The sequence below is a fragment of the Oncorhynchus masou genome, unplaced genomic scaffold (assembly GCF_036934945.1).
Source record: "Oncorhynchus masou masou isolate Uvic2021 unplaced genomic scaffold, UVic_Omas_1.1 unplaced_scaffold_1341, whole genome shotgun sequence".
Classification (NCBI taxonomy): domain Eukaryota; kingdom Metazoa; phylum Chordata; class Actinopteri; order Salmoniformes; family Salmonidae; genus Oncorhynchus; species Oncorhynchus masou.
Window position 1 is genome coordinate 92501 of NW_027003294.1, and position 27552 is coordinate 120052.

Below are 27552 nucleotides of genomic sequence, written 5' to 3' on the forward strand. Positions count from 1 at the left end.
GGATGTATACCTGTATGTAGTAATACTAGTACTATATATATGTTATAGTATGTTTAATGTATACCTGTATGTAGTAATATTAGTACTATATATATGTTATAGTATACTGGGATGTATACCTGTATGTAGTAATACTAGTACTATATATATATTATAGTATGTTTAATGTATACCTGTATGTAGTACTATATATATATTATAGTATGTTTAATGTATACCTGTATGTAGTAATATTAGTACTATATATATATTATAGTATGTTTAATGTATACCTGTATGTAGTAATACTAGTACTATATATATATGTTATAGTATGTTTAATGTATACCTGTATGTAGTAATATTAGTACTATATATATATGTTATAGTATGTTTAATGTATACCTGTATGTAGTAATACTAGTACTATATATATGTTATAGTATGTTTAATGTATACCTGTATGTAGTACTATATATATATTATAGTATGTTTAATGTATACCTGTATGTAGTAATATTAGTACTATATATATATTATAGTATGTTTAATGTATACCTGTATGTAGTAATACTAGTACTATATATATATGTTATAGTATGTTTAATGTATACCTGTATGTAGTAATATTAGTACTATATATATATGTTATAGTATGTTTAATGTATACCTGTATGTAGTAATACTAGTACTATATATATGTTATAGTATGTTTAATGTATACCTGTATGTAGTAATATTAGTACTATATATATATTATAGTATGTTTAATGTATACCTGTATGTAGTAATACTAGTACTATATATATATGTTATAGTATGTTTAATGTATACCTGTATGTAGTAATACTAGTACTATATATATGTTATAGTATGTTTAATGTATACCTGTATATGTAGTAATATTAGTACCATATACATGTTCTCTGTTTAGGGACGTTCACAGGGGTGTGTAAAGAAATTGATTATTTCCTCGAGGATGCAGACTATGAGCAGGATGCTGCAGAATACCTACTGAGTGAGTACACACACACACACACACACACACACACACACACACACACACACACACACACACACACACACACACACACACACACACACACACACACACACACACACACACACACACACACAGAGAGAGAGAGAGACACACACACTAAACACATAATGAATTTTGGGTGTGATTTTGACTTTTCTCTCTTCTTGTGCGTCCGTGTCTGTGTGTGTCTGTCTCTTTTACTGTGTGTGTGTCTGTCTGTGTGTGTCTGTGTGTCTCGGTGTTGAAGGAGCAGTGAGAGCCTCCAGTATATTCCCCATAATGAGTGTAGGTCTGTTGTTTCTGGGAGGAGTGTGTGTGGCCGGCAGCGAGTTCTACAAGACACAACACAACGTCATGCTCAGCGCTGGGATACTGTTCGTCTCCGCAGGTCAGCTCTCTCTCTGTCTCTCTCTCTGTCTCTCTCTCTCTCTGTCTCTCTCTCTCTCTCTCTCTCTCTCTCTCTGTCTCTCTCTGTCTCTGTCTCTCTCTCTGTCTCTCTCTCTCTCTCTCTCTCTCTCTGTCTCTCTCTCTGTCTCTCTCTCTCTCTCTGTCTCTCTCTCTGTCTCTCTCTCTGTCTCTCTCTCTCTACCTCTGTCTCTCTCTCTCTCTCTACCTCTCTCTCTCTCTTTCTCTCTCTCTCTCTACCTCTGTCTCTCTCTCTCTCTCTCTACCTCTCTCTCTCTTTCTTTCTCTCTCTACCTCTCTCTCTCTCTCTCTCTCTCTCTGTCTCTCTCTCTCTACCTCCTCTCTCTCTGTCTCTCTCTTTCTCTGTCTCTCTTCTCTCTCTCTCTCTCTCTGTCTCTCTCTCTGTCTATCTCTCTCTACCTCTCTCGCTACCTCTCTCTCATCTACATCTCAGCAAGCTCTCTCTCTCTCTCTCTGTCTCTCATTCTCTCTCATTCTCTCTCTCTCTCTCTGTCTCTCTGTCTCTCTCTCTCTCTCTCTCTCTGTCTCTCTGTCTCTCTCTCTCTCTCTCTCTCTGTCTCTCTCTGTCTCTCTCTGTCTCTCTCTCTCTGTCGCTCTCTCTGTCTCTCTCTCTCTGTCTCTGTCTCTCTCTCTCTGTATCTCTCTCTCTCTCTCTCTCTCTCTCTCTCTCTCTCTCTATCTCCCTCTCTCTCTCTCATCTACATCTCAGCAAACTCTCTCTCTCTCTCTCATCTACATCTCAGCTAACTCTCTCTCCCCCTCTCTGTCTCTTTCTCTCTCATCTACATCTCAGCTAACTCTCTCTCTACCCCTCTCTGTCTCTCTCTCTCTGTATCTCCTCTCTCTCTCTCATCTACATCTCAGCAAACTCTCTCTCTCTCTCATCTACATCTCAGCTAACTCTCTCTCTCCCCCTCTCTGTCTCTTTCTCTCTCATCTACATCTCAGCTAACTCTCTCTCTACCCCTCTCTGTCTCTCTCTCTGTATCTCCCTCTCTCTCTCTCATCTACATCTCAGCAAACTCTCTCTCTCTCTCTCATCTACATCTCAGCTAACTCTCTCTCTCCCCCTCTCTGTCTCTTTCTCTCTCATCTACATCTCAGCTAACTCTCTCTCTACCCCTCTCTGTCTCTCTCTCTCTCTGTATCTCTCTCTGTCTCTCTCTCTCTGTATCTCTCTCTCATCTACATCTCAGCAAACTCTCTCTCTCTCTCTCTTGTCTACATCTCAGCTAACTCTCTCTCCCCTCTCTGTCTCTCTCTCTCTCTCTCTCATCTACATCTCAGCTAACTCTCTCTCCCCCTCTCTCTCTCTCTCTCTCTCTCTCTCTCTCTCTTTCTCTCTCTCTCATCTACATCTCAGCTAACTCTCTCTCCCCCCCCTCTCCCCACTCCAGGACTCAGTAACATCATTGGCATCATCGTCTACATCTCGGCTAACTCTGGTGACCCGGGTCAGAGCGACAGTAAGAAGAGCTACTCCTACGGCTGGTCTTTCTACTTCGGGGCGTTGTCCTTCATCTTGGCTGAGATGGTGGGCGTTCTGACAGTACACGCCTTCATAGAGCGCCACCGCACGCTCCGGACCCGCGGCCGCCGCTCCCTCACCAAACACGCTCTGTTCCGCTCCGCGTCCTACTACAGCCGCTACAACCGCTACAGACGCCGCTCCAGTTACCGCGGCAACGTGGACTACCGTCACTCGCTGTCGTCGGCGGGGCAGCTGCGACCTCGCGACCCCTCGCCGTTGCCGGTGGCCCTGTCCGTGTCAAAGGTTGTCGCCGCGGGCCCGGCGGGGTCGGAGTTGGCCTCGCACAAACTAACGCCGCCCAACAACAAGATGGCAGCCGCTGCAGGAGGAGGAGGAGGGGTGGATGTTGCGAGGAGCGTTTTCCTGTTGCCACTGACAAGCAAGCCCAACAACAAGGACATGTTGTCTAGCAATGCTGCTAACAGGAAGACAACACCTGTCTGAGGGAGGGAGGGAGGGAGGAGGGAGGAGGAGGGAGGAGGGAGGGAGGGAGGGAGGGAGGGAGGGAGGGAGGGAGGGAGGAGGGAGGGAGGGGAGGGAGGGAGGGAGGGAGGGAGGGAGGGAGGGAGGGAGGGAGGGAGGGACCTTAGAACAGACAGGATGGAACACTACCTCTGTCTAAACAGACAGGATGGAACACTACCTCTGTCAGATGACCGTAGAACAGACAGGAACACTTACAACACTCATATTGATGTGCAGAACAGTATAGAATTGATCTGTCTGCCTTTCTCTGTCTGTTCAGTTTGCTTCCTGGAAGCTTAAATGACCCCTGACCTCTGTCGAGAGCCAATGACAGACCCAGATCCAGTGTAGCTGTCTAAGCTAACTCTTAGTCTGCCCTCACACTGTCTATAATAAATACACTGACTAACCTCTAGTAACTCTTAGTCTGTCTATAATAAATACACTGACTAACCTCTAGTAACTCTTAGTCTGCCTTCACACTGTCTATAATAAATACACTGACTAACCTCTAGTAACTCTTAGTCTGTTTATAATAAATACACTGACTAACCTCTAGTAACTCTTAGTCTGTCTATAATAAATACACTGACTAACCTCTAGTAACTCTTAGTCTGCCCTCACACTGTCTATAATAAATACACTGACTAACCTCTAGTAACTCTTAGTCTGTCTATAATAAATACACTGACTAACCTCTAGTAACTCTTAGTCTGCCCTCACACTGTTTATAATAAATACACTGACTAACCTCTAGTAACTCTTAGTCTGCCCTCACACTGTCTATAATAAATACACTGACTAACCTCTAGTAACTCTTAGTCTGCCCTCACACTGTCTATAATAAATACACTGACTAACCTCTAGTAACTCTTAGTCTGTCTATAATAAATACACTGACTAACCTCTAGTAACTCTTAGTCTGCCCTCACACTGTCTATAATAAATACACTGACTAACCTCTAGTAACTCTTAGTCTGTCTATAATAAATACACTGACTAACCTCTAGTAACTCTTAGTCTGCCCTCACACTGTCTATAATAAATACACTGACTAACCTCTAGTAACTCTTAGTCTGTCTATAATAAATACACTGACTAACCTCTAGTAACTCTTAGTCTGTCTATAATAAATACACTGACTAACCTCTAGTAACTCTTAGTCTGCCCTCACACTGTCTATAATAAATACACTGACTAACCTCTAGTAACTCTTAGTCTGCCCTCACACTGTCTATAATAAATACACTGACTAACCTCTAGTAACTCTTAGTCTGTCTATAATAAATACACTGACTAACCTCTAGTAACTCTTAGTCTGTCTATAATAAATACACTGACTAACCTCTAGTAACTCTTAGTCTGCCCTCACACTGTCTATAATAAATACACTGACTAACCTCTAGTAACTCTTAGTCTGCCCTCACACTGTCTATAATAAATACACTGACTAACCTCTAGTAACTCTTAGTCTGTCTATGATAAATACACTGACTAACCTCTAGTAACTCTTAGTCTGCCCTCACACTGTCTATAATAAATACACTGACTAACCTCTAGTAACTCTTAGTCTGTCTATAATAAATACACTGACTAACCTCTAGTAACTCTTAGTCTGCCCTCACACTGTCTATAATAAATACACTGACTAACCTCTAGTAACTCTTAGTCTGTCTATAATAAATACACTGACTAACCTCTAGTAACTCTTAGTCTGCCCTCACACTGTCTATAATAAATACACTGACTAACCTCTAGTAACTCTTAGTCTGTCTATGATAAATACACTGACTAACCTCTAGTAACTCTTAGTCTGCCCTCACACTGTTTATAATAAATACACTGACTAACCTCTAGTAACTCTTAGTCTGCCCTCACACTGTTTATAATAAATACACTGACTAACCTCTAGTAACTCTTAGTCTGTCTATAATAAATACACTGACTAACCTCTAGTAACTCTTAGTCTGCCCTCACACTGTCTATAATAAATACACTGACTAACCTCTAGTAACTCTTAGTCTGTCTAAAATAAATACACTGACTAACCTCTAGTAACTCTTAGTCTGCCCTCACACTGTCTATAATAAATACACTGACTAACCTCTAGTAACTCTTAGTCTGTTTATAATAAATACACTGACTAACCTCTAGTAACTCTTAGTCTGCCCTCACACTGTCTATAATAAATACACTGACTAACCTCTAGTAACTCTTAGTCTGCCCTCACACTGTTTATAATAAATCCACTGTTTGAAATTGGACATAACTTACATTTCTGTGACATTATGAAATGTTTTCTACTGTTCCTGTGTTTTTTTATTGTGTTTCTGTGTTTTGTAAACTAGGCTACAGTAATAATATCTCAGCTGTTGATTTTGGCTGTGTGTGTGTGTGTGTGTGTGTGTGTGTGTGTGTGTGTGTGTGTGTGTGTGTGTGTGTGTGTGTGTGTGTGTGTGTGTGTGTGTGTGTGTGTGTGTGTGTGTGTGTGTCTCTCTCTCTCTCTCCCAGGACTCTGTGGACTGAGAAAACACCTGAATATGTGGCACCTCAGGTGTAGAGTGCCAAAACGCAATGTACTGTCAACAAACAAATGCAACCCGTCACACACACACACACACACACACACACACACACACACACACACACACACACACACACACACACACACACACACACAGTCTATTGAGATAACAAGGCATAGTGATTCTCCTGCTTGGGCTCTGTATTGGTCCTGTATAAAAATCAATTTCGGTCACTTTTCTCTCCTGGGGTGAGATGGTGCTGGTCTCCACCATTACAATTATTCAATTCTATTTCTTTCAGTTGTTGTATTGCTTTAAAAATGAATTATAGATCATAAGTATGTGCTACAGACATCAAAACTTTTAAAATAACACATATAGAATCATGTAGTAACCAAAGAAAAGTGATAAACAAGTCAAAATATATTTGAGATTCTTCAAAGTAGCCACATTTTGTCTTGATGACAGCTTTGAACACTATTGGCATTCTCTCAACCAGCTTCACCTGGAATGCTTTTCCCAACAGTCTTGAAGTATTTCCCACATATGCTAGGCACTTGTTGGCTGCTTTTCCTTCACTTTGCGGTCTAACTCATCCCAAACCATCTCAACTGGGTTGAGGTCGGGTGATTGAGGAGGCCAGGTCATCTGATGCAGCACTCCATCACTCTCCTTCTTGGTCAAATAGCCCTTACACAGCCAGGAGGTGTGATGGGTCATTGTCCTGTTGAGAAACAAATGCAAACCACACAGGATGGCGTATTGCTCCAGAATGCTGTGGTAGCCTTGATGGTTAAGTGTGCCTTTAATTCTAAGTAAAATCACTGACAGTGTCACCAGCAAACCATCACACCTCCTCCTCCATGCCTCACGGTGGGAACCACACATGCGGCGATCATCCGTTCACCTGCATCTCACAAAGACATGGTGGTTGGAACCAAAAATCTCTAATTCGGACCCAAAGGACAGATTTCCATCCGTCTAATGTCCAGTGTTTCTTGGCCCAAGAAAGTCTCTTCTTCTTATTGCTGTTCTTTAGTGGTGGTTTCTTTGCAGCAATTTGACCATGAAGGCCTGATTCACACAGTCTCCTCTGAACAGATGATGTTGAGATGTGTCTGTTCGTTCAACTCTGTGAAGCATTTATTTGGGCAGCAATTTCTGAGGCTGGTAACTCCAATGAACTTATCCTCTGCAGCAGAGGTAACTCTGGGTCTTCCTTTCCTGTGGCGATCCTCATGAGAGACAGTTTCAGTTTCATCATAGTCCTTGATGGTTTTTGTGACTGCACTTTCAAAGTTCTTGACCTTTAATTGTTGAAATGTTCCAGATTGACTGACCTTCATGTCTTAAAGTAATGATGGACTGTTGCTTCTCTTTGCTTATTTGAGCTGTTCTTGCCATAATATGGACTTGGTATTTTACCAAATAGGGCTATCTTCTGTATACCAACCCTACCTTGTCACAACACAACTGATAGACTCAAACACATTAAGAAGGAAAGAAATTCCACAAATTAACTTTAACAAGGTACACCTGTTAATTGAAATGCATTCCAGGTGACTACCTCATGAAGTTGGTTGATAAAATGCCGAGTGTGCAAAGCTGTTATCAAGGCAAACTTGGCTATTTTGAAGAATCTCAAATATAAAATATATTTAGATTTGTTTAACACTTTTTTGGTTACTACATGATTCCATATGTGTTATTTCATGGTTTTGATGTCTTCACTATTATTCTACAACATAGTGGTTTATCGTGTATTATAAACTAGGTGGTTTAAGCCCTGAATGCTGATTGGCTGACAGCCGTGGTATATCACACCGGATACCAGGGTTTTTACTGCTCTAATTATGTTGGTAACCAGTTTTTAATAGGGGTTTGTGGTATATGGCCAATATACCACGGCTAAGGGTTGTATCCAGGCCATCCAGGTTGCGTCGTCCTTAAAGAACAGCCCTTAGCCGTGCCATATGGCCGCATACCGCACCTCCTCGGGCCTCATTGCTTCATTCTACAGCTCACAAGAGGGAGACAAAGCTGCACACGTCACCAAAACGTCTAAACCGAAATTTATCTTTGTGGTGTTTTAATGTAACTGTTAATAACTCTAACTGGTCAAGTGTCAACATAAAATTAAAAATAAATAAAATGGACATCAATTATGGACACGGAAGAACAGTTTCTGGGCCTGAAAGACTTCACAACGGAAGACCTTGAAGTGGTTTGTTGCGATGGCAGAACGACCCCGCCCTCCAGTGCTCCTGAACCTGTGGGGATCCGTTTGGACTTTATGATTTTAACAGAAGTAGACTGAATTGTATTTATTTGTATGTATCATTTTTTATTGTTGTTTTTACTAGTTAGTATGAGTATTTTCATCCAAAACGTTTTTTTTATTTTTTTTTTGTGTGATATTTTACTACCTCGCACAGTAGGTTGCACATTATAGATTGTATTTTTTATTTTTATTTTTATTAATAACAAATCAATACATAAAGCACATGAGGGAACACAAGCATACGTAGATCACAAACAATAGAGATTGTAGTCCGCCAATGAACAGCAAAGAAGAACGTCACCCTCGTTTCCGTTTTCTTGTCAGGCCAGTTTCCGGGCCCGCCATGATGTTCAGAAGACAACGAGGAGCAACTGAAAGACCGTCGAAATGGATGTTATGGATTTAAACAACGAAAATTATAGTTTACAAAGAGATAATTACCGTCGTTTTGGATAAGAAACCTAAGCTAACTGGTTATTAAAGTGTTTATTTCCAGTGACCGTTTTCTAACCAGTTAACTAGTTAGTGTAAAACAAGGTTAGCTGCGGGTAATGTTTTTGTTTTGACTGGTAGGTACACGGACCAAGGCCGCAGATCTCCTTCTCTCATCGTAGGTCACACAAGGATCAACATCGTTTCCTGCGTGGACTGCAACTCCGAAAAGGATCGTTTGAGGACTTTATTTTATTTGGACGTTTGATTTTTTTCCTCCCCCCAGACGGATTGAAGATTTTTTTAGGACTTTGCGCCGTTTTACGGCGGAAGAGCGACGCTTACGGGCCTCGCATGGACTCCTAACCGCGACCCCGGTGCCGCGCTGCTTTCCGCAGCTACAAGGCCCGTTGTTTCCGCGAGAGAGACTCTACTGACTGTATTAATAACCGTGAAAGAAAAACCCCGTAATGGACACTCGAGGAACTGTACTTTTTCTTGTGTTTTACCGGACACTTAATTAACGAACTGACCGGGTTATTAAAGACGCTGCTTGCTGGTGTCCCGGTCTGTCACTACTAGTAGTTTGGTGTCTTTGACACAAACCGCTACAAGGACTATCTGTGAATACTTCCTCTTAGTTCATTGCCTGTTTTCCCTTCGATATTATCTTATTATAGAATAATCTGGTAGCTTCCCCCCACCTTCAGTCTCAGATCGTATCTACTACTGGTTATTGTTATTTCTTAACTAACGTGTTGTTTTCCCCCTCCTTTGTCTTTGAGTTTGAGTTTTTTAAGTGATTAGTTGTGAGAATGTCGTGTGTTCATTATAAATTCTCGTCCAAACTGGACTACAACACCGTGACCTTTGACGGGCTGCACATCACCCTGGCCGAGCTGAAACGGCAGATTATGGGCAGAGAGCGACTCAAAGCCACCGACTGCGACCTGCAGATCACCAACGCACAGACCCGTGAAGGTAACTAACTTGAGTTAGTTAATAAGTTGTTCAGGTTGATTCTACAACGAGCTGATGTTAATCTGTGATGCAGATGCAGTTTTATGGTGTGTACCTCCTGGTAGGGATCGGGGATATGGGCCCAAAACATAATTTATATAGACATCTCTCTCTACATAGGTGTGTGTATATACATACACACATACATATCTCACGGTATTACAAAAGTTGGATTGTATTAATGTATTTGACCCCCCCCCCCCCCCATTTTTTTTATATATATATATTTGTAATTATATAAATTCTACATTTGCTTTGAGTAGAGTGGTCTTTCTCCATTCTGGTTTATTTTTTCCTTTAATTTAGTATTATAAAACCATTTTCTTGCACTCAGTTGTGATCATTCCCACGCAGCCGTGTAGAGGGCTGCACGATGAGGGCCTTATTTTGAACCAAATGTTGCAATTGAACTTGCGATTTAAAGTAAAAACACTTGTCAACTGTTGGAAGTGTAATTATAATAATTATTCTATAGTTAATAGCGGCCACATTGAATGTTTTCTCTTAGCTACTTCATGTAGCTACCATATTCTTGCTTTGTGTTTTCCTCATTGATTTTTAGAAGATACTGTTGTATAAACAACATGCTGATGTTTTTTTTTAGGTATTATGAGGTTGTATAAGTACGTTTTGCTATAACTAACAGGCGATTAGCATTAGCGGCTAACAACGTTTAGACCCGTACTTGCCAAGAAGAAATGACAAGCTAGCTGTTTGTATATGTAAAACATAATAATAATAATAATAGTGTAACGTCAAGTTCACAACACTGGTGGATTTACATTAAGCGAAGTGAAAACAGCATCGTTGTGATCAACATTGTTGCATGAGCTGCGTTGACCAGGCAGACTGAGTCTCATTGTTGAGGAACCAAAATAAAACTTTTTCCCATCAACAAAAGTATATTCATAATCTCTAGGAACTCATAAGGTGTTGAGATGTTGAGTCCAATCTCTCTAAGGGCTTAGGCTGGGGTGACTTTACGCAGGGAAGAAAGATGTGAAGTTAACTGTTAACTACAGTACTGATGATATATTCCCTGTTCTATAGACTACAGTACTGATGATATATTCCCTGTTCTATAGACTACAGTACTGATGATATATTATATTCCCTGTTCTATAGACTACAGTACTGATGATATATTATATTCCCTGTTCTATAGACTACAGTACTGATGCTATATTATATTCCCTGTTCTATAGACTACAGTACTGATGATATATTCCCTGTTCTATAGACTACAGTACTGATGATATATTCCCTGTTCTATAGACTACAGTACTGATGATATATTCCCTGTTCTATAGACTACAGTACTGGTGATATATTCCCTGTTCTATAGACTACAGTACTGGTGATATATTCCCTGTTCTATAGACTACAGTACTGATGATATATTCCCTGTTCTATAGACTACAGTACTGGTGATATATTCCCTGTTCTATAGACTACAGTACTGATGATATATTCCCTGTTCTATAGACTACAGTACTGATGATATATTATATTCCCTGTTCTATAGACTACAGTACTGATGATATATTCCCTGTTCTATAGACTACAGTACTGATGATATATTATATTCCCTGTTCTATAGACTACAGTACTGATGATATATTCCCTGTTCTATAGACTACAGTACTGATGATATATTCCCTGTTCTATAGACTACAGTACTGATGATATATTATATTCCCTGTTCTATAGACTACAGTACTGATGATATATTATATTCCCTGTTCTATAGACTACAGTACTGATGATATATTATATTCCCTGTTCTATAGACTACAGTACTGATGATATATTATATTCCCTGTTCTATAGACTACAGTACTGATGATATATTATATTCCCTGTTCTATAGACTACAGTACTGGTGATATATTCCCTGTTCTATAGACTACAGTACTGGTGATATATTCCCTGTTCTATAGACTAAAGTAGTGATGATATATTCCCTGTTCTATAGACTACAGTACTGATGATGTATTCCCTGTTCTATAGACTACAGTACTGGTGATATATTCCCTGTTCTATAGACTACAGTACTGATGATATATTATATTCCCTGTTCTATAGACTACAGTACTGGTGATATATTCCCTGTTCTATAGACTACAGTACTGGTGATATATTCCCTGTTCTATAGACTACAGTACTGATGATATATTATATTCCCTGTTCTATAGACTACAGTACTGATGATATATTCCCTGTTCTATAGACTACAGTACTGATGCTATATTATATTCCCTGTTCTATAGACTACAGTACTGGTGATATATTCCCTGTTCTATAGACTACAGTACTGATGATGTATTCCCTGTTCTATAGACTACAGTACTGATGCTATATTATATTCCCTGTTCTATAGACTACAGTACTGATGATGTATTCCCTGTTCTATAGACTACAGTACTGATGATATATTATATTCCCTGTTCTATAGACTACAGTACTGATGATATATTATATTCCCTGTTCTATAGACTACAGTACTGATGCTATATTATATTCCCTGTTCTATAGACTACAGTACTGATGATATATTCCCTGTTCTATAGACTACATTACTGATGATATATTCCCTGTTCTATAGACTACAGTACTGATGATATATTATATTCCCTGTTCTATAGACTACAGTACTGATGATATATTCCCTGTTCTATAGACTACAGTACTGATGCTATATTATATTCCCTGTTCTATAGACTACAGTACTGATGCTATATTATATTCCCTGTTCTATAGACTACAGTACTGATGATATATTATATTCCCTGTTCTATAGACTACAGTACTGATGATATATTCCCTGTTCTATAGACTACAGTACTGATGATATATTCCCTGTTCTATAGACTACAGTACTGATGATATATTATATTCCCTGTTCTATAGACTACAGTACTGATGCTATATTATATTCCCTGTTCTATAGACTACAGTACTGATGATATATTCCCTGTTCTATAGACTACAGTACTGATGATATATTATATTCCCTGTTCTATAGACTACAGTACTGGTGATATATTCCCTGTTCTATAGACTACAGTACTGATGATATATTATATTCCCTGTTCTATAGACTACAGTACTGATGATATATTCCCTGTTCTATAGACTACAGTACTGATGATGTATTCCCTGTTCTATAGACTACAGTACTGGTGATGTATTCCCTGTTCTATAGACTAAAGTAGTGATGATATATTCCCTGTTCTATAGACTACAGTACTGATGATGTATTCCCTGTTCTATAGACTACAGTACTGGTGATGTATTCCCTGTTCTATAGACTACAGTACTGATGATATATTATATTCCCTGTTCTATAGACTACAGTACTGATGATATATTCCCTGTTCTATAGACTACAGTACTGATGATGTATTCCCTGTTCTATAGACTACAGTACTGATGATATATTATATTCCCTGTTCTATAGACTACAGTACTGATGATATATTCCCTGTTCTATAGACTACAGTACTGATGATGTATTCCTGTTCTATAGACTACAGTACTGGTGATATATTCCCTGTTCTATAGACTAAAGTAGTGATGATATATTCCCTGTTCTATAGACTACAGTACTGATGATGTATTCCCTGTTCTATAGACTACAGTACTGATGATATATTCCCTGTTCTATAGACTACAGTACTGATGATGTATTCCCTGTTCTATAGACTACAGTACTGGTGATATATTCCCTGTTCTATAGACTACAGTACTGATGATATATTATATTCCCTGTTCTATAGACTACAGTACTGATGATATATTCCCTGTTCTATAGACTACAGTACTGATGATGTATTCCCTGTTCTATAGACTACAGTACTGATGATATATTCCCTGTTCTATAGACTAAAGTAGTGATGATATATTCCCTGTTCTATAGACTACAGTACTGATGATATATTATATTCCCTGTTCTATAGACTACAGTACTGATGATATATTCCCTGTTCTATAGACTACAGTACTGATGATGTATTCCCTGTTCTATAGACTACAGTACTGATGATGTATTCCCTGTTCTATAGACTACAGTACTGGTGATATATTCCCTGTTCTATAGACTACAGTACTGATGATGTATTCCCTGTTCTATAGACTACAGTACTGATGATATATTATATTCCCTGTTCTATAGACTACAGTACTGATGATATATTCCCTGTTCTATAGACTACAGTACTGGTGATATATTCCCTGTTCTATAGACTACAGTACTGATGATATATTCCCTGTTCTATAGACTACAGTACTGGTGATATATGCTGTGTACCATGTGCTTCTATAGAGTACAGTACTGATGATATATGCTGTGTACCATGTGCTTCTATAGAGTACAGTACTGATGATATATGCTGTGTACCCTGTGCTTCTACAGACTACAGTACTAATGATATATGCTGTGTACCCTGTGCTTCAATAGACTACAGTGATATAATGATATATGCTGTGTGCCCTGTGCTTCTATAGACTACAGTACTAATGATATATGCTGTGTACCCTGTGCTTCTATAGACTACAGTGATATAATGATATATGCTGTGTGCCCTGTGCTTCTATAGACTACAGTACTAATGATATATGCTGTGTACCCTGTGCTTCTATAGACTACAGTGATATAATGATAAATGCTGTGTACCCTGTGCTTCTATAGACTACAGTGATATAATGATATATGCTGTGTACCATGTGCTTCTATAGACTACAGTGATATAATGATAAATGCTGTGTACCCTGTGCTTCTATAGACTACAGTGATATAATGATATATGCTGTGTACCATGTGCTTCTATAGACTACAGTGATATAATGATATATGCTGTGTACCCTGTGCTTCTATAGACTACAGTGATATAATGATATATGCTGTGTACCCTGTGCTTCTATAGAGTACAGTACTAATGATATATGCTGTGTACCCTGTGCTTCTACAGAATACACTGATGAGGAGGTTCACATCCCCAAACACTCGTCAGTGATCGTCAGACGCACCCCCATCGGGGGGGTCAAACCAGCAGGCAGAACGTTCATTGTGTACGTAGCTATGACATTGTGACCCTGTGTCTATCTGCATGATATGAGTATGGTAGTACTCAATCGCCTGTCGATCCTAATAGCCTCCACACACTAGTATCCAATCTAATATTAACCCCTCCCCCATTGCCTGTTGATTACAATACCCCCCCCCTCCAGACACTAGTATCCAATCTAATAGTAACCCCTCCCCCATTGCCTGTTGATTACAATACCCCCCCTTCCAGACACTAGTATCCAATCTAATAGTAACCCCCTCCCCCATTGCCTGTTGATTACAATATTCCCCCCCCTTCCAGACACTAGTATCCAGTCAGACGGTAGTACCACCCCCCCTCCACACACTAGTATCCAATCTAATAGTAACCCCTCCCCCATTGCCTGTTGATTACAATACCACCACCCCCTCCAGACACTAGTATCCAATCTAATAGTAACCCCCTCCCCCATTGCCTGTTGATTACAATACCACCACCCCCCAGACACTAGTATCCAATCTAATAGTACCCCCCCCATTGCCTGTTGATTCCAATACCCCCCCTCCACACAGCCACACAGTAGTATCCAGTCAGACGGTAGTACCCCCCCCCCCCCTCCACACGCTAGTATCCAGTCAGACGGTAGTACCCCCCCTCCACACGCTAGTATCCAGTCAGACGGTAGTACCCCCCCTCCACACACTAGTATCCAGTCAGACGGTAGTACTCCCCCCCCCCACTAGTATCCAGTCAGACGGTAGTACCCCCACTAGTATCCAGTCAGACCAGCCTAGCTCTTCCATCCTAAAGCTCCAACTCCTCTCTTTTGTCTGGTCCATGTCTGTGGTGGTTGTTGACATGTTGTTGTTTCTTCCTGTTTGTTTGTAGTGACCGTTCTGACATGGCTGCTGGATCCTCCAGACCCGTATGTAACAAAGCACTCTCATTTTCCTTACTGTCTCTGTCCTCCTTTTATAAACTCTGCTCTGGTTTGTTGGTTAGAGGAGACTGTGTAAACTCTGTTCTGAATTGGTAACCAGTTTAACTCTTGAGTTGTCATGGTGATTTAATATTCTGTTTTGATGGTTCCCAACTGCTGTTCTCTGTTGTTGCTGTTGTAACTCACTGTGTTTTTATTTTAAATGTTGTTCAATGTGTTGATGGATCTGAACGATATTGTGACTGTATTTCATATTGAAACAACGGATAGCGTGGTGTTGTTAGCCTGCCACTGTGCAGAGCCCGTCCACCATCCCCTTGTGTGTTGAGACGATGCTTCATGATCCTACAGGCAGGATGGCAGATTACTGCGCTGCCTTACGTCAAATCAATGGGAGCTTTTTCCTTCACGTGGTGTTGTAGCAATGAGTTTGTGACGCATTGACTGTAAGACTAATGCATACATTTTGTATGGAAACCTGTGTGTGTGTGTGGGGGGGGGGGTAAATCATTTGGTTCCTGTTCAACAGTGTTCTAAACCTGAAGTTAATTGCTGATATTTGGCTGTCTTAATGTTGTTCTCTCATCATATTCTGACATTTTTAATATGGACTGGACATAGTTGATCCTTTTGTTCTCTCAAAGTTTTTATTTATTTATTGTTTCACTACAAACTACTTAGAAATGCGATGCATTTTGTCTACTTTGCAATATTTTTTATAACTTAAAGCTAAACTGTAAACTAGGTGTTAAATACTTACTATGATGACTACTGAATTTACGATCATGTTTGGTACAGTTTTTTTAATATTTTTTTTTAAAGCGGTGCAATGATGATACCATTACGACATCACAGAGACTATTATGACATCACTGAAATGATCCATTATGACATCACAGGGTTCTAACTGGGCTGACTGTGTGGCATGGTAGGTTCCCGTGGCGACAGGGTTGTGTTTGGTTGCTGCTGTACGCTGCCAGAACTGTCAATAAAGAGGTTATGTGTTCTGTTGTGAGCACGTGCACCACCACACCAGACCCTGTGTCTTCCCTTCACAGTGACCTCTGAACCTTCCAACCTACCAGCCTCTACTATGATGATGATGATGACAGCGACGACGAAGAGTTTATAGCTTACTAAACCAGACCTCTCTACCCTCCCTCCTTCCCCTTTGTCCCTTGTCTAGTGTTATGATGGCTAGTGTTTACTACTATTGTATAATGATTATGGTAGTGAACATATTGTTTAAAAGAAACACATTTTATGATATTGTTTTGCAGTGTTTCCATATAATGCATTAGATAGATCATCCTAAGTGGACCCATAGCGCCTCACTCTAGACACTGCTGTAGATGAGGAGTAGTGAAGGCATCATGGTTCACTTCACCTGTTACCATAGCCTCATGCAGTGGCTCGGGAAGTAGGCTCTTGGGTTAACTGGTGCAACGTGATCTAATTGGTTACCTAGACCGGCCTAGCTCTAAAACCTAATCCTGTTAGCCCATAGTCTGTTCCCTAGACCGGCCTAGCTCTAAAACCTAATCCTGTTAGCCCATAGTCTGTTCCCTAGACCGGCCTAGCTCTAAAACCTAATCCCGTTAGCTCATAGTCTGTTCCCGAGACCGGCCTAGCTCTAAAACCTAATCCTGTTAGCCCATAGTCTGTTCCCGAGACCGGCCTAGCTCTAAAACCTAATCCTGTTAGCCCATAGTCTGTTCCCTAGACCGGCCTAGCTCTAAAACCTAATCCCGTTAGCCCATAGTCTGTTCCCTAGACCGGCCTAGCTCTAAAACCTAATCCTGTTAGCCCATAGTCTGTTCCCTAGACCGGCCTAGCTCTAAAACCTAATCCCGTTAGCCCATAGTCTGTTCCCGAGACCGGCCTAGCTCTAAAACCTAATCCTGTTAGCTCATAGTCTGTTCCCTAGACCGGCCTAGCTCTAAAACCTAATCCCGTTAGCCCATAGTCTGTTCCCTAGACCGGCCTAGCTCTAAAACCTAATCCCGTTAGCCCATAGTCTGTTCCCTAGACCGGCCTAGCTCTAAAACCTAATCCTGTTAGCTCATAGTCTGTTCCCTAGACCGGCCTAGCTCTAAAACCTAATCCCGTTAGCTCATAGTCTGTTCCCGAGACCGGCCTAGCTCTAAAACTTAATCCCGTTAGCCCATAGTCTGTTCCCTAGACCGGCCTAGCTCTAAAACCTAATCCCGTTAGCTCATAGTCTGTTATATATGTACATCTTCTCCCAAACTAGCCAGGCTGTAGTACCAACTACTACTATTGGTGTAGCTAGTCAGGCTGTAGTACCAACTACTACTGGTGTAGCTAGTCAGGCTGTAGTACCAACTACTACTGGTGTAGCTAGTCAGGCTGTAGTACCAACTACTACTGGTGTAGCTAGCCAGGCTGTAGTACCAACTACTACTACTGGTGTAGCTAGCCAGGCTGTAGTACCAACTACTACTAGTGTAGCTAGCTGGGCTGTAGTACCAACTACTACTACTGGTGTAGCTAGCCAGGCTGTAGTACCAACTACTACTATTGGTGTAGCTAGCCAGGCTGTAGTACCAACTACTACTATTGGTGTAGCTAGCCAGGCTGTAGTACCAACTACTACTATTGGTGTAGCTAGCCAGGCTGTAGTACCAACTACTACTATTGATGTAGCTAGCCAGGCTGTAGTACCAACTACTACTAGTGTAGCTAGTCAGGCTGTAGGACCGACTACTACTAGTGTAGCAAGCCAGGCTGTAGTACCGACTACTACTAGTGTAGCAAGCCAGGCTGTAGTACCAACTACTACTACTACTAATGTAGCTAGTCAGGCTGTAGTACGGACTACTACTACTGGTGTAGCTAGTCAGGCTGTAGTACCGACTACTACTACTGGTGTAGCTAGCCAGGCTGTAGTACCGACTACTACTACTGGTGTAGCTAGCCAGGCTGTAGTACCGACTACTACTACTGGTGTAGCTAGCCAGGCTGTAGTACCGACTACTACTACTGGTGTAGCTAGTCAGGCTGTAGGACCAACTACTACTACTGAAGTAGCTAGCCAGGCTGTAGTACCAACTACTACTATTGGTGTAGCTAGCCAGGCTGTAGTACCAACTACTACTATTGGTGTAGCTAGCCAGGCTGTAGTACCAACTACTACTATTAGTGTAGCTAGCCAGGCTGTAGGACCAACTACTACTATTGGTGTAGCTAGCCAGGCTGTAGTACCAACTACTACTACTGGTGTAGCTAGCCAGGCTGTAGTACCAACTACTACTATTGGTGTAGCTAGCCAGGCTGAGTACCAACTACTACTACTGGTGTAGCTAGCCAGGCTGGAGTACCAACTACTACTACTGGTGTAGCTAGCCAGGCTGTAGTACCAACTACTACTATTGGTGTAGCTAGCCAGGCTGTAGGACCAACTACTACTACTGGTGTAGCTAGCCAGGCTGTAGGACCAACTACTACTACTGGTGTAGCTAGCCAGGCTGTAGTACCAACTACTACTACTGTAGCTAGCCAGGCTGTAGTACCAACTACTACTATTGGTGTAGCTAGCCAGGCTGTAGTACCAACTACTACTACTGTAGCTAGCCAGGCTGTAGTACCAACTACTACTATTGGTGTAGCTAGCCAGGCTGTAGTACCAACTACTACTACTGTAGCTAGCGAGGCTGTAGTACCAACTACTACTATTGGTGTAGCTAGCCAGGCTGTAGGACCAACTACTACTACTATTGGTGTAGCTAGCCAGGCTGTAGGACCAACTACTACTACTAGTGGTGTAGCTAGCCAGGCTGTAGTACCAACTACTACTACTAGTGGTGTAGCTAGCCAGGCTGTAGTACCAACTACTACTATTGGTGTAGCTAGCCAGGCTGTAGGACCAACTACTACTACTATTGGTGTAGCTAGCCAGGCTGTAGGACCAACTACTACTACTGAAGTAGCTAGCCAGGCTGTAGTACCAACTACTACTACTGGTGTCACTATCCAGGTTGTAGTACCAACTACTACTACTGGTGTAGCTAGCCAGGCTGTAGTACCAATGCACCCCCCCCAGCACCAGTTCCTGTGTGAATCTCAATGTTTCGCGGTTCCTCCTCACGTCGTATTGGAGAAGGACGACGGTGAGGAGATGGTCAGGCTCTGCTGCGTTCCTCCCCTAGGAACAGATCTCGGATCAGCTTCCCTGCCACCAAATCCTTACCATAACCATTCGCGTGGCGATGAAGAACTGAGCCCAGATCAGTGTTTTAGAGTGGGGAAACTCTGACCCCTTCCACCATGGTGTTCCTGATGGCCTTCTGGTCAGAACTACTGAACCATACCATTGGTGTAACTGTCACACTGGTAGTGATATGAGTTGACTGGATATATATGATCTGCCTCTCTGGCTGTGGAATAGGGGTGATCAATCTACTGTGTGTCCTTGATTCCTCACCTCCTGCCTCCTCCTCAAAAGACGGGTGGGCGGTATCTTCTCCTCCGCCAGTGTCTTTTCAGAAGGAGACGGGAAGGAGCCGTGTCATCTAGATTTGAGCCCATGTCTGCTCCCAGGCAGACAGGTGGTGATGTCCCACCTTGACTCTGTTCTGTCTTTTTAATGTTGCTCTTCTCCTTCAGACCGACTCTTCACCGTCCGTCTCCCTGGCCCAGCTCTCTAAGGTACTGTCTCTCCCTGTGTGTGTTTTGGTCTTTGGGAATCAGGTTGGGGTTCATTTATTAATGTCGACTCAATTTGAGGCATGAATTAAAATGTAAATTGATTATCATCTTAACTCTTGGCATCTTCCTCTAACTCCATTCCTCTCTCCTCATCCCTCTCTCCTCATCCCTCTCTCCTCATCCCCTCTCTTCATCCCTCTCTCTTCATCCCTCTCTCTTCATCCCTCTCTCTTCATCCCTCTCTCTTCATCCTCTCTCTTCATCCCTCTCTTCATCCCTCTCGCCTCCCTCTTCATCCCTCTCTCTTCATCCCTCTCGCCTCCCTCCTCATTCCTCTCCATACTCCTCATTCCTCTCGCCTCCCTCCTCATTTCTCTCTCCATACTCCTCATTCCTCTCGCCTCCCTCCTCATTTCTCTCTCCATACTCCTCATTTCTCTCGCCATACTCCTCATTTCTCTCTCCATACTCCTCATTTCTCTCGCCATACTCCTCATTTCTCTCGCCATACTCCTCATTCCTCTCGCCATACTCCTCATTCCTCTCGCCATACTCCTCATTCCTCTCGCCATACTCCTCATTCCTCTCGCCATACTCCTCCTCGTTCCTCTCGCCCATACTCTCCTCCTCCCATTCCTCCCTTTCTCTTCAGACTGCCAACCTAGCGGAGGCCAATGCATCAGAGGATGACAAGATCAGAGCCATGATGTCCCAGTCCAACAGTGAATATGACCCCATACAGTGAGTGTAACACACACACAGCAGGGTTGGGCGGTATCCGCGTGATCATGCCGTCATGCCGCCCTTCTCATCCCAGGTCTTAGTGCTGAAAATGCAACAACAAAAAGCCCATTGGGTGTCCATTACCAGAATGCTAACAAAATTAGTGATGGAGAATTTCCATGGAGGCTGCTAGCTAAATATGCTAACGGGAGCAAACTAAAATAAACAAATTGCAATCCAGCTCATAAATAGATACACTAAATGACCCAAAGTATGTTGACACCTGTTCCTCGAACATCTCATTACAAAATCATGGGCTTTAATATGGAGTTGGACCTCCCCTTTGCTGCTATAACAGCCTCCAGTCTTCTGGGAAGGCTTTAATATGGAGTTGGACCCCCCTTTACTGCTATAACAGCCTCCAGTCTTCTGGGAAGGCTTTAATATGGAGTTGGACCCCCTTTGCTGCTATAACAGCCTCCAGTCTTCTGGGAAGGCTTTAATATGGAGTTGGACCCCCTTTACTGCTATAACAGCCTCCAGTCTTCTGGGAAGGCTTTAATATGGAGTTGGACCCCCTTTGCTGCTATAACAGCCTCCAGTCTTCTGGGAAGGCTTTAATATGGAGTTGGACCCCCTTTGCTGCTATAACAGCCTCCAGTCTTCTGGGAAGGCTTTAATATGGAGTTGGACCCCCCTTTACTGCTATAACAGCCTCCAGTCTTCTGGGAAGGCTTTAATATGGAGTTGGACCCCCCTTTACTGCTATAACAGCCTCCACTCTTCTGGGAAGGCTTTAATATGGAGTTGGTCCCCCTTTACTGCTATAACAGCCTCCAGTCTTCTGGGAAGGCTTTAATATGGAGTTGGACCCCCCTTTACTGCTATAACAGCCTCCACTCTTCTGGGAAGGCTTTAATATGGAGTTGGTCCCCCTTTACTGCTATAACAGCCTCCACTCTTCTGGCAAGGCTTTCCACTAGATGTTGTAACATTGCTGCCATAACAGCCTCCACTCTTCTGGGAAGGCTTTCCACTAGATGTTGGAACATTGCTGCTATAACAGCCTCCACTCTTCTGGGAAGGCTTTCCACTAGATGTTGGAACATTGCTGCAGGGGACTTGCTTCCATTTAGCCACCAGCATTAGAAAGGTCAGACTGTTGGGCCACGACCTGTCTCACAGTTGGGAGTACTAATTCATCCCAAAGGTGTTCGATAGGGTGGAGGGCAGGGCTCTGTGCAAGCCAGTCAAGTTCTTCCATACCGATCTCGACAAAACATTTCTGTATGGACCTCGCTTTGTGTGCGGGGGGAGTTGCCATGCCGAAACAGGAAAGGGCCTTCCTCAAACTGTTGCCAAAAGGTTGGAAGCGCAGAATCATCTAGAATGTCATTGTATGCTGTAGCACTAAGATTTCCCTTCACTGGAACTAAGGGGCCCGAACCATGAAAACCAGCCCCAGACCATTATTCCTCCTCCACCAACCTTTACAGTTGGCGCAATGCACACAGGCAGGTAGCGTTCTCTGGCATCTGTCAAATCACACGTTTTATTCAAGTCAAGTTAAAAATAGACAGATCATTTATAGATTTATTTTTGTCTTCAACTCCAAATAGAACCGTATAGTCCCAAGGTCTCATCTGACATTTTCGTTAAAAATGAAGAACCATCTAAAGATGTGTTATACAGTGCTTTCGGAAAGTAGTCAGACCCCCCCCCCCTCCTTGACCTTTTTCCACATTTATGTTACGTTACAGCCTTAATTTAAAATGGATTACATTGTCCCCCCCCTGTCAATCTACACACAATACCCCATAATGACATCACAATACCCCATAATGACATCACAATACCCCATAATGACGTCACAATACCCCATAATGACGTCACAATACCCCATAATGACGTCACAATACCCCAAAATGACGTCACAATACCCCATAATGACATCACAATACCCCATAATGACAAAGCAAAACCACATATTTTTTAAAAATGTTTTCAAAAATGTATAATAAAAATTAGTCTGAAATATCACATTTTACATAAGTATTCACTAGCCAATCGGTCTGTCTCTTGCTGCGTGAGGAGAAGCATAATCTATGGAAAATGTTACATACCCTGGCCAAATTCTAGTCCTCAATCTCAAGTCAAAGTACAGTTCAAGTCAAGTCTCAAGTTGTTTTTAATTTTCTATCGAGTTGCCTCTCAAGTCATCAAATTTTGTGACTGGAGTCCGACTCGAGCGTGGACTCCACACCTCAGTGGCAGGATGAACCGTAGATGATGGGGTGATGCAAGATGATCTCTGTCATGACAAGATCTCTGTCAGAGTTTCTATGTACGTGTAGTCGACCCAGTATTCCGGTCTACTTGGTGCTCACGGACCTTTTTCAATGTGTTTTTCCTGTCTCTCCTCCTCAGTTACTCTAAGAAGGCCATAGGACCGCCTCCTGCACATTACACCTGCTATCGCTGTGGCAAGAACGGACACTACATCAAACACTGCCCCATGCAGATGGTACTACACTACACTACATAACACTACACTACATAACACTACACTAACACTACACTACATAACACTACACTACATAACACTACACTACATAACACTACACTACATAACACTACACTACATAACACTACACTATACTAACACTACACTACATAACACTACACTACATACACTAGACTACACTACATAACACTACACTACATAACACTACACTACATAACACTACACTACACTACACTAAATCACACTACACTAAATCACACTACACTACATAACACTACACTACATCACACTACACTACATAACACTACACTACATAACACTACACTACATAACACTACATAACACTACACTACATAACACTACATAACACTACACTACATAACACTACATAACACTACACTACATAACACTACATAACACTACACTACATAACACTACACTACATAACACTACACTACATAACACTACATAACACTACACTACATAACACTACACTACATAACACTACATAACACTACATAACATTACACTACATAACACTACACTACATAACACTACATAACACTACACTACATAACACTACACTACATAACACTACACTACATAACACTACACTACATAACACTACACTACATAACACTACACTACACTACATCACACTACATAACACTACACTACATAACACTACATAACACTACACTACATAACACTACACTACATAACACTACACTACATAACACTACACTACATAACACTACACTACATAACACTACACTACATAACACTACACTACATAACACTACACTACATCACACTACACTACATAACACTACATAACACTACACTACATTACACTACATTACACTACACTACATTACACTACACTACATAACACTACACTACAAAACACTACAATACATAACACTACACTACATCATAACACTACACTACATAACACTACATAACACTACACTACATAACACTACACTACATAACACTACATAACACTACACTACATAACACTACACTACACTACATAACACTACACTACATAACACTACATAACATTACACTACATAACACTACATAACACTACACTACATAACACTACACTACATAACACTACACTACATAACACTACACTACATAACACTACACTACACTACATAACACTACACTACATAACACTACATAACATTACACTACATAACACTACACTACATAACACTACATAACACTACACTACATAACACTACACTACATAACACTACACTACATAACACTACACTACATAACACTACACTACATAACACTACATAACACTACACTACAATACATAACACTACAATACATAACACTACATAACACTACACTACACTACATAACACTACACTACATAACACTACACTACATCACACTACACTACATCACACTACACTACATCACACTACACTACATCACACTACACTACATCACACTACACTACATAACACTAAACTACATAACACTACATAACACTACACTACATAACACTACACTACACTACATAACACTACACTACATAACACTACATAACATTACACTACATAACACTACACTACATAACACTACATAACACTACACTACATAACACTACACTACATAACACTACACTACATAACACTACACTACATAACACTACATAACACTACACTACAATACATAACACTACAATACATAACACTACATAACACTACACTACATAACACTACACTACATCACACTACACTACACTACATAACACTACATAACATATGGTATCTGTGTTGTAGGATAAGAGCGTAGAGGCTCCTAAGCCAGTCAGGGAATCCCTACATATACACTACATAACATGACATATGGTATCTGTGTTGTAGGATAAGAGCGTAGAGGCTCCTAAACCAATCAGGACCAGTAAGGGCATCCCTACATATACACTACATAACATGACATATACACTACATAACATGTCATATGGTATCTGTGTTGTAGGATAAGAGCGTAGAGGCTCCTAAGCCAGTCAGGGCATCCCTACATATACACTACATAACATGACATATGGTATCTGTGTTGTAGGATAAGAGCGTAGAGGCTCCTAAGCCAATCAGGACCAGTAAGGGCATCCCTCAGAGCTTTATGGTGAAGGCTGAACCAGGAACTAAAGGAGCCATGTTGACCAGCACTGGAGAATATGCTATTCCTGCTATAGACGCGTATGTACCAAACACTCTGTCTCTCTCTCTGTCTCTCTCTCTGTGTCTCTCTCTGTCTCTCTCTCTGTGTCTCTCTCTGTGTCTCTCTCTGTCTCTCTCTCTGTCTCTCTCTCTGTCTCTCTCTCTGTCTCTCTCTGTCTCTCTCTGTCTCTCTCTCTCTGTCTGTCTCTCTCTCTGTCTCTCTCTCTCTCTCCGTCTCTTCGTGTTCTGGGTAGGAAGGAGAGACTATATATAATGTGTTGCAGGGAGGCCTATGCTCTGGGTAGGAAGGAGAGACTATAGATAATATATAATGTGTTGCAGGGAGGCCTATGCTCTGGGTAGGAAGGAGAGACTATAGATAATATATAATGTGTTGCAGGGAGGCCTATGCTCTGGGTAGGAAGGAGAGACTATAGATAATATATAATGTGTTGCAGGGAGGCCTATGCTCTGGGTAGGAAGGAGAGACTATAGATAATATATAATGTGTTGCATCTATGCTCTGGGTAGGAAGGAGAGACTATATATAATATATAATGTGTTGCAGGGAGGCCTATGCTCTGGGTAGGAAGGAGAGACTATAGATAATGTGTTGCAGGGAGGCCTATGCTCTGGGTAGGAAGGAGAGACTATAGATAATGTGTTGCAGGGAGGCCTATGCTCTGGATAGGAAGGAGAGACTATAGATAATATATAATGTGTTGCAGGGAGGCCTATGCTCTGGGTAGGAAGGAGAGACTATAGATAATATATAATGTGTTGCAGGGAGGCCTATGCTCTGGGTAGGAAGGAGAGACTATAGATAATATATAATGTGTTGCAGGGAGGCCTATGCTCTGGGTAGGAAGGAGAGACTATAGATAATGTGTTGCAGGGAGGCCTATGCTCTGGGGAAGAAGGAGAGACTATAGATAATATATAATGTGTTGCAGGGAGGCCTATGCTCTGGGTAGGAAGGAGAGACTATAGATAATATATAATGTGTTGCAGGGAGGCCTATGCTCTGGGTAGGAAGGAGAGACTATAGATAATATATAATGTGTTGCAGGGAAGCCTATGCTCTGGGGAGGAAGGAGAGACTATAGATAATATATAATGTGTTGCAGGGAGGCCTATGCTCTGGGTAGGAAGGAGAGACTATAGATAATATATAATGTGTTGCAGGGAGGCCTATGCTCTGGGTAGGAAGGAGAGACTATAGATAATATATAATGTGTTGCAGGGAGGCCTATGCTCTGGGTAGGAAGGAGAGACTATAGATAATAGATAATGTGTTGCAGGGAGGCCTATGCTCTGGGTAGGAAGGAGAGACTATAGATAATGTGTTGCAGGGAGGCCTATGCTCTGGGTAGGAAGGAGAGACTATAGATAATGTGTTGCAGGGAGGCCTATGCTCTGGGTAGGAAGGAGAGACTATAGATAATATATAATGTGTTGCAGGGAGGCCTATGCTCTGGGTAGGAAGGAGAGACTATAGATAATATTTAATGTGTTGCAGGGAGGCCTATGCTCTGGGTAGGAAGGAGAGACTATAGATAATATATAATGTGTTGCAGGGAGGCCTATGCTCTGGGTAGGAAGGAGAGACTATAGATAATAGATAATGTGTTGCAGGGAGGCCTATGCTCTGGGTAGGAAGGAGAGACTATAGATAATATATAATGTGTTGCAGGGAGGCCTATGCTCTGGGTAGGAAGGAGAGACTATAGATAATGTGTTGCAGGGAGGCCTATGC

The 27552-nt window shown here is 41.7% G+C and overlaps 2 protein-coding genes and 1 long non-coding RNA gene across 3 annotated transcripts in view; 2 read left to right on the forward strand and 1 right to left on the reverse strand.

The window, feature by feature from the left end:
- Positions 1 to 3422, forward strand: part of LOC135530428 (voltage-dependent calcium channel gamma-3 subunit-like) — an 8940-nt gene extending 5518 nt beyond the window's left edge. The window contains exons 2-4 of the mRNA XM_064958757.1: positions 914 to 997; positions 1269 to 1409; positions 2845 to 3422. Of these exons, the coding sequence (XP_064814829.1) occupies positions 914 to 997; positions 1269 to 1409; positions 2845 to 3422 (803 nt within the window). The remainder of the gene's footprint in view (positions 1 to 913; positions 998 to 1268; positions 1410 to 2844) is intronic.
- Positions 3423 to 4285: 863 nt separating this feature from the next.
- Positions 4286 to 5306, reverse strand: LOC135530429 (uncharacterized). The gene is made up of 3 exons (XR_010453842.1): positions 5240 to 5306; positions 4448 to 5195; positions 4286 to 4403 (listed from the first exon to the last, which is right to left on the reverse strand). It is a non-coding gene; the product is annotated as an uncharacterized LOC135530429 (long non-coding RNA).
- A 3249-nt stretch (positions 5307 to 8555) lies between these two features.
- The window catches only part of LOC135530427 (E3 ubiquitin-protein ligase RBBP6-like), a 51363-nt gene continuing 32366 nt past the window's right edge, over positions 8556 to 27552 (forward strand). The window contains exons 1-7 of the mRNA XM_064958756.1: positions 8556 to 9662; positions 14672 to 14771; positions 15638 to 15674; positions 20316 to 20357; positions 21010 to 21098; positions 23508 to 23604; positions 25699 to 25932. Of these exons, the coding sequence (XP_064814828.1) occupies positions 9497 to 9662; positions 14672 to 14771; positions 15638 to 15674; positions 20316 to 20357; positions 21010 to 21098; positions 23508 to 23604; positions 25699 to 25932 (765 nt within the window). The 5' untranslated portion in view covers positions 8556 to 9496. The remainder of the gene's footprint in view (positions 9663 to 14671; positions 14772 to 15637; positions 15675 to 20315; positions 20358 to 21009; positions 21099 to 23507; positions 23605 to 25698; positions 25933 to 27552) is intronic.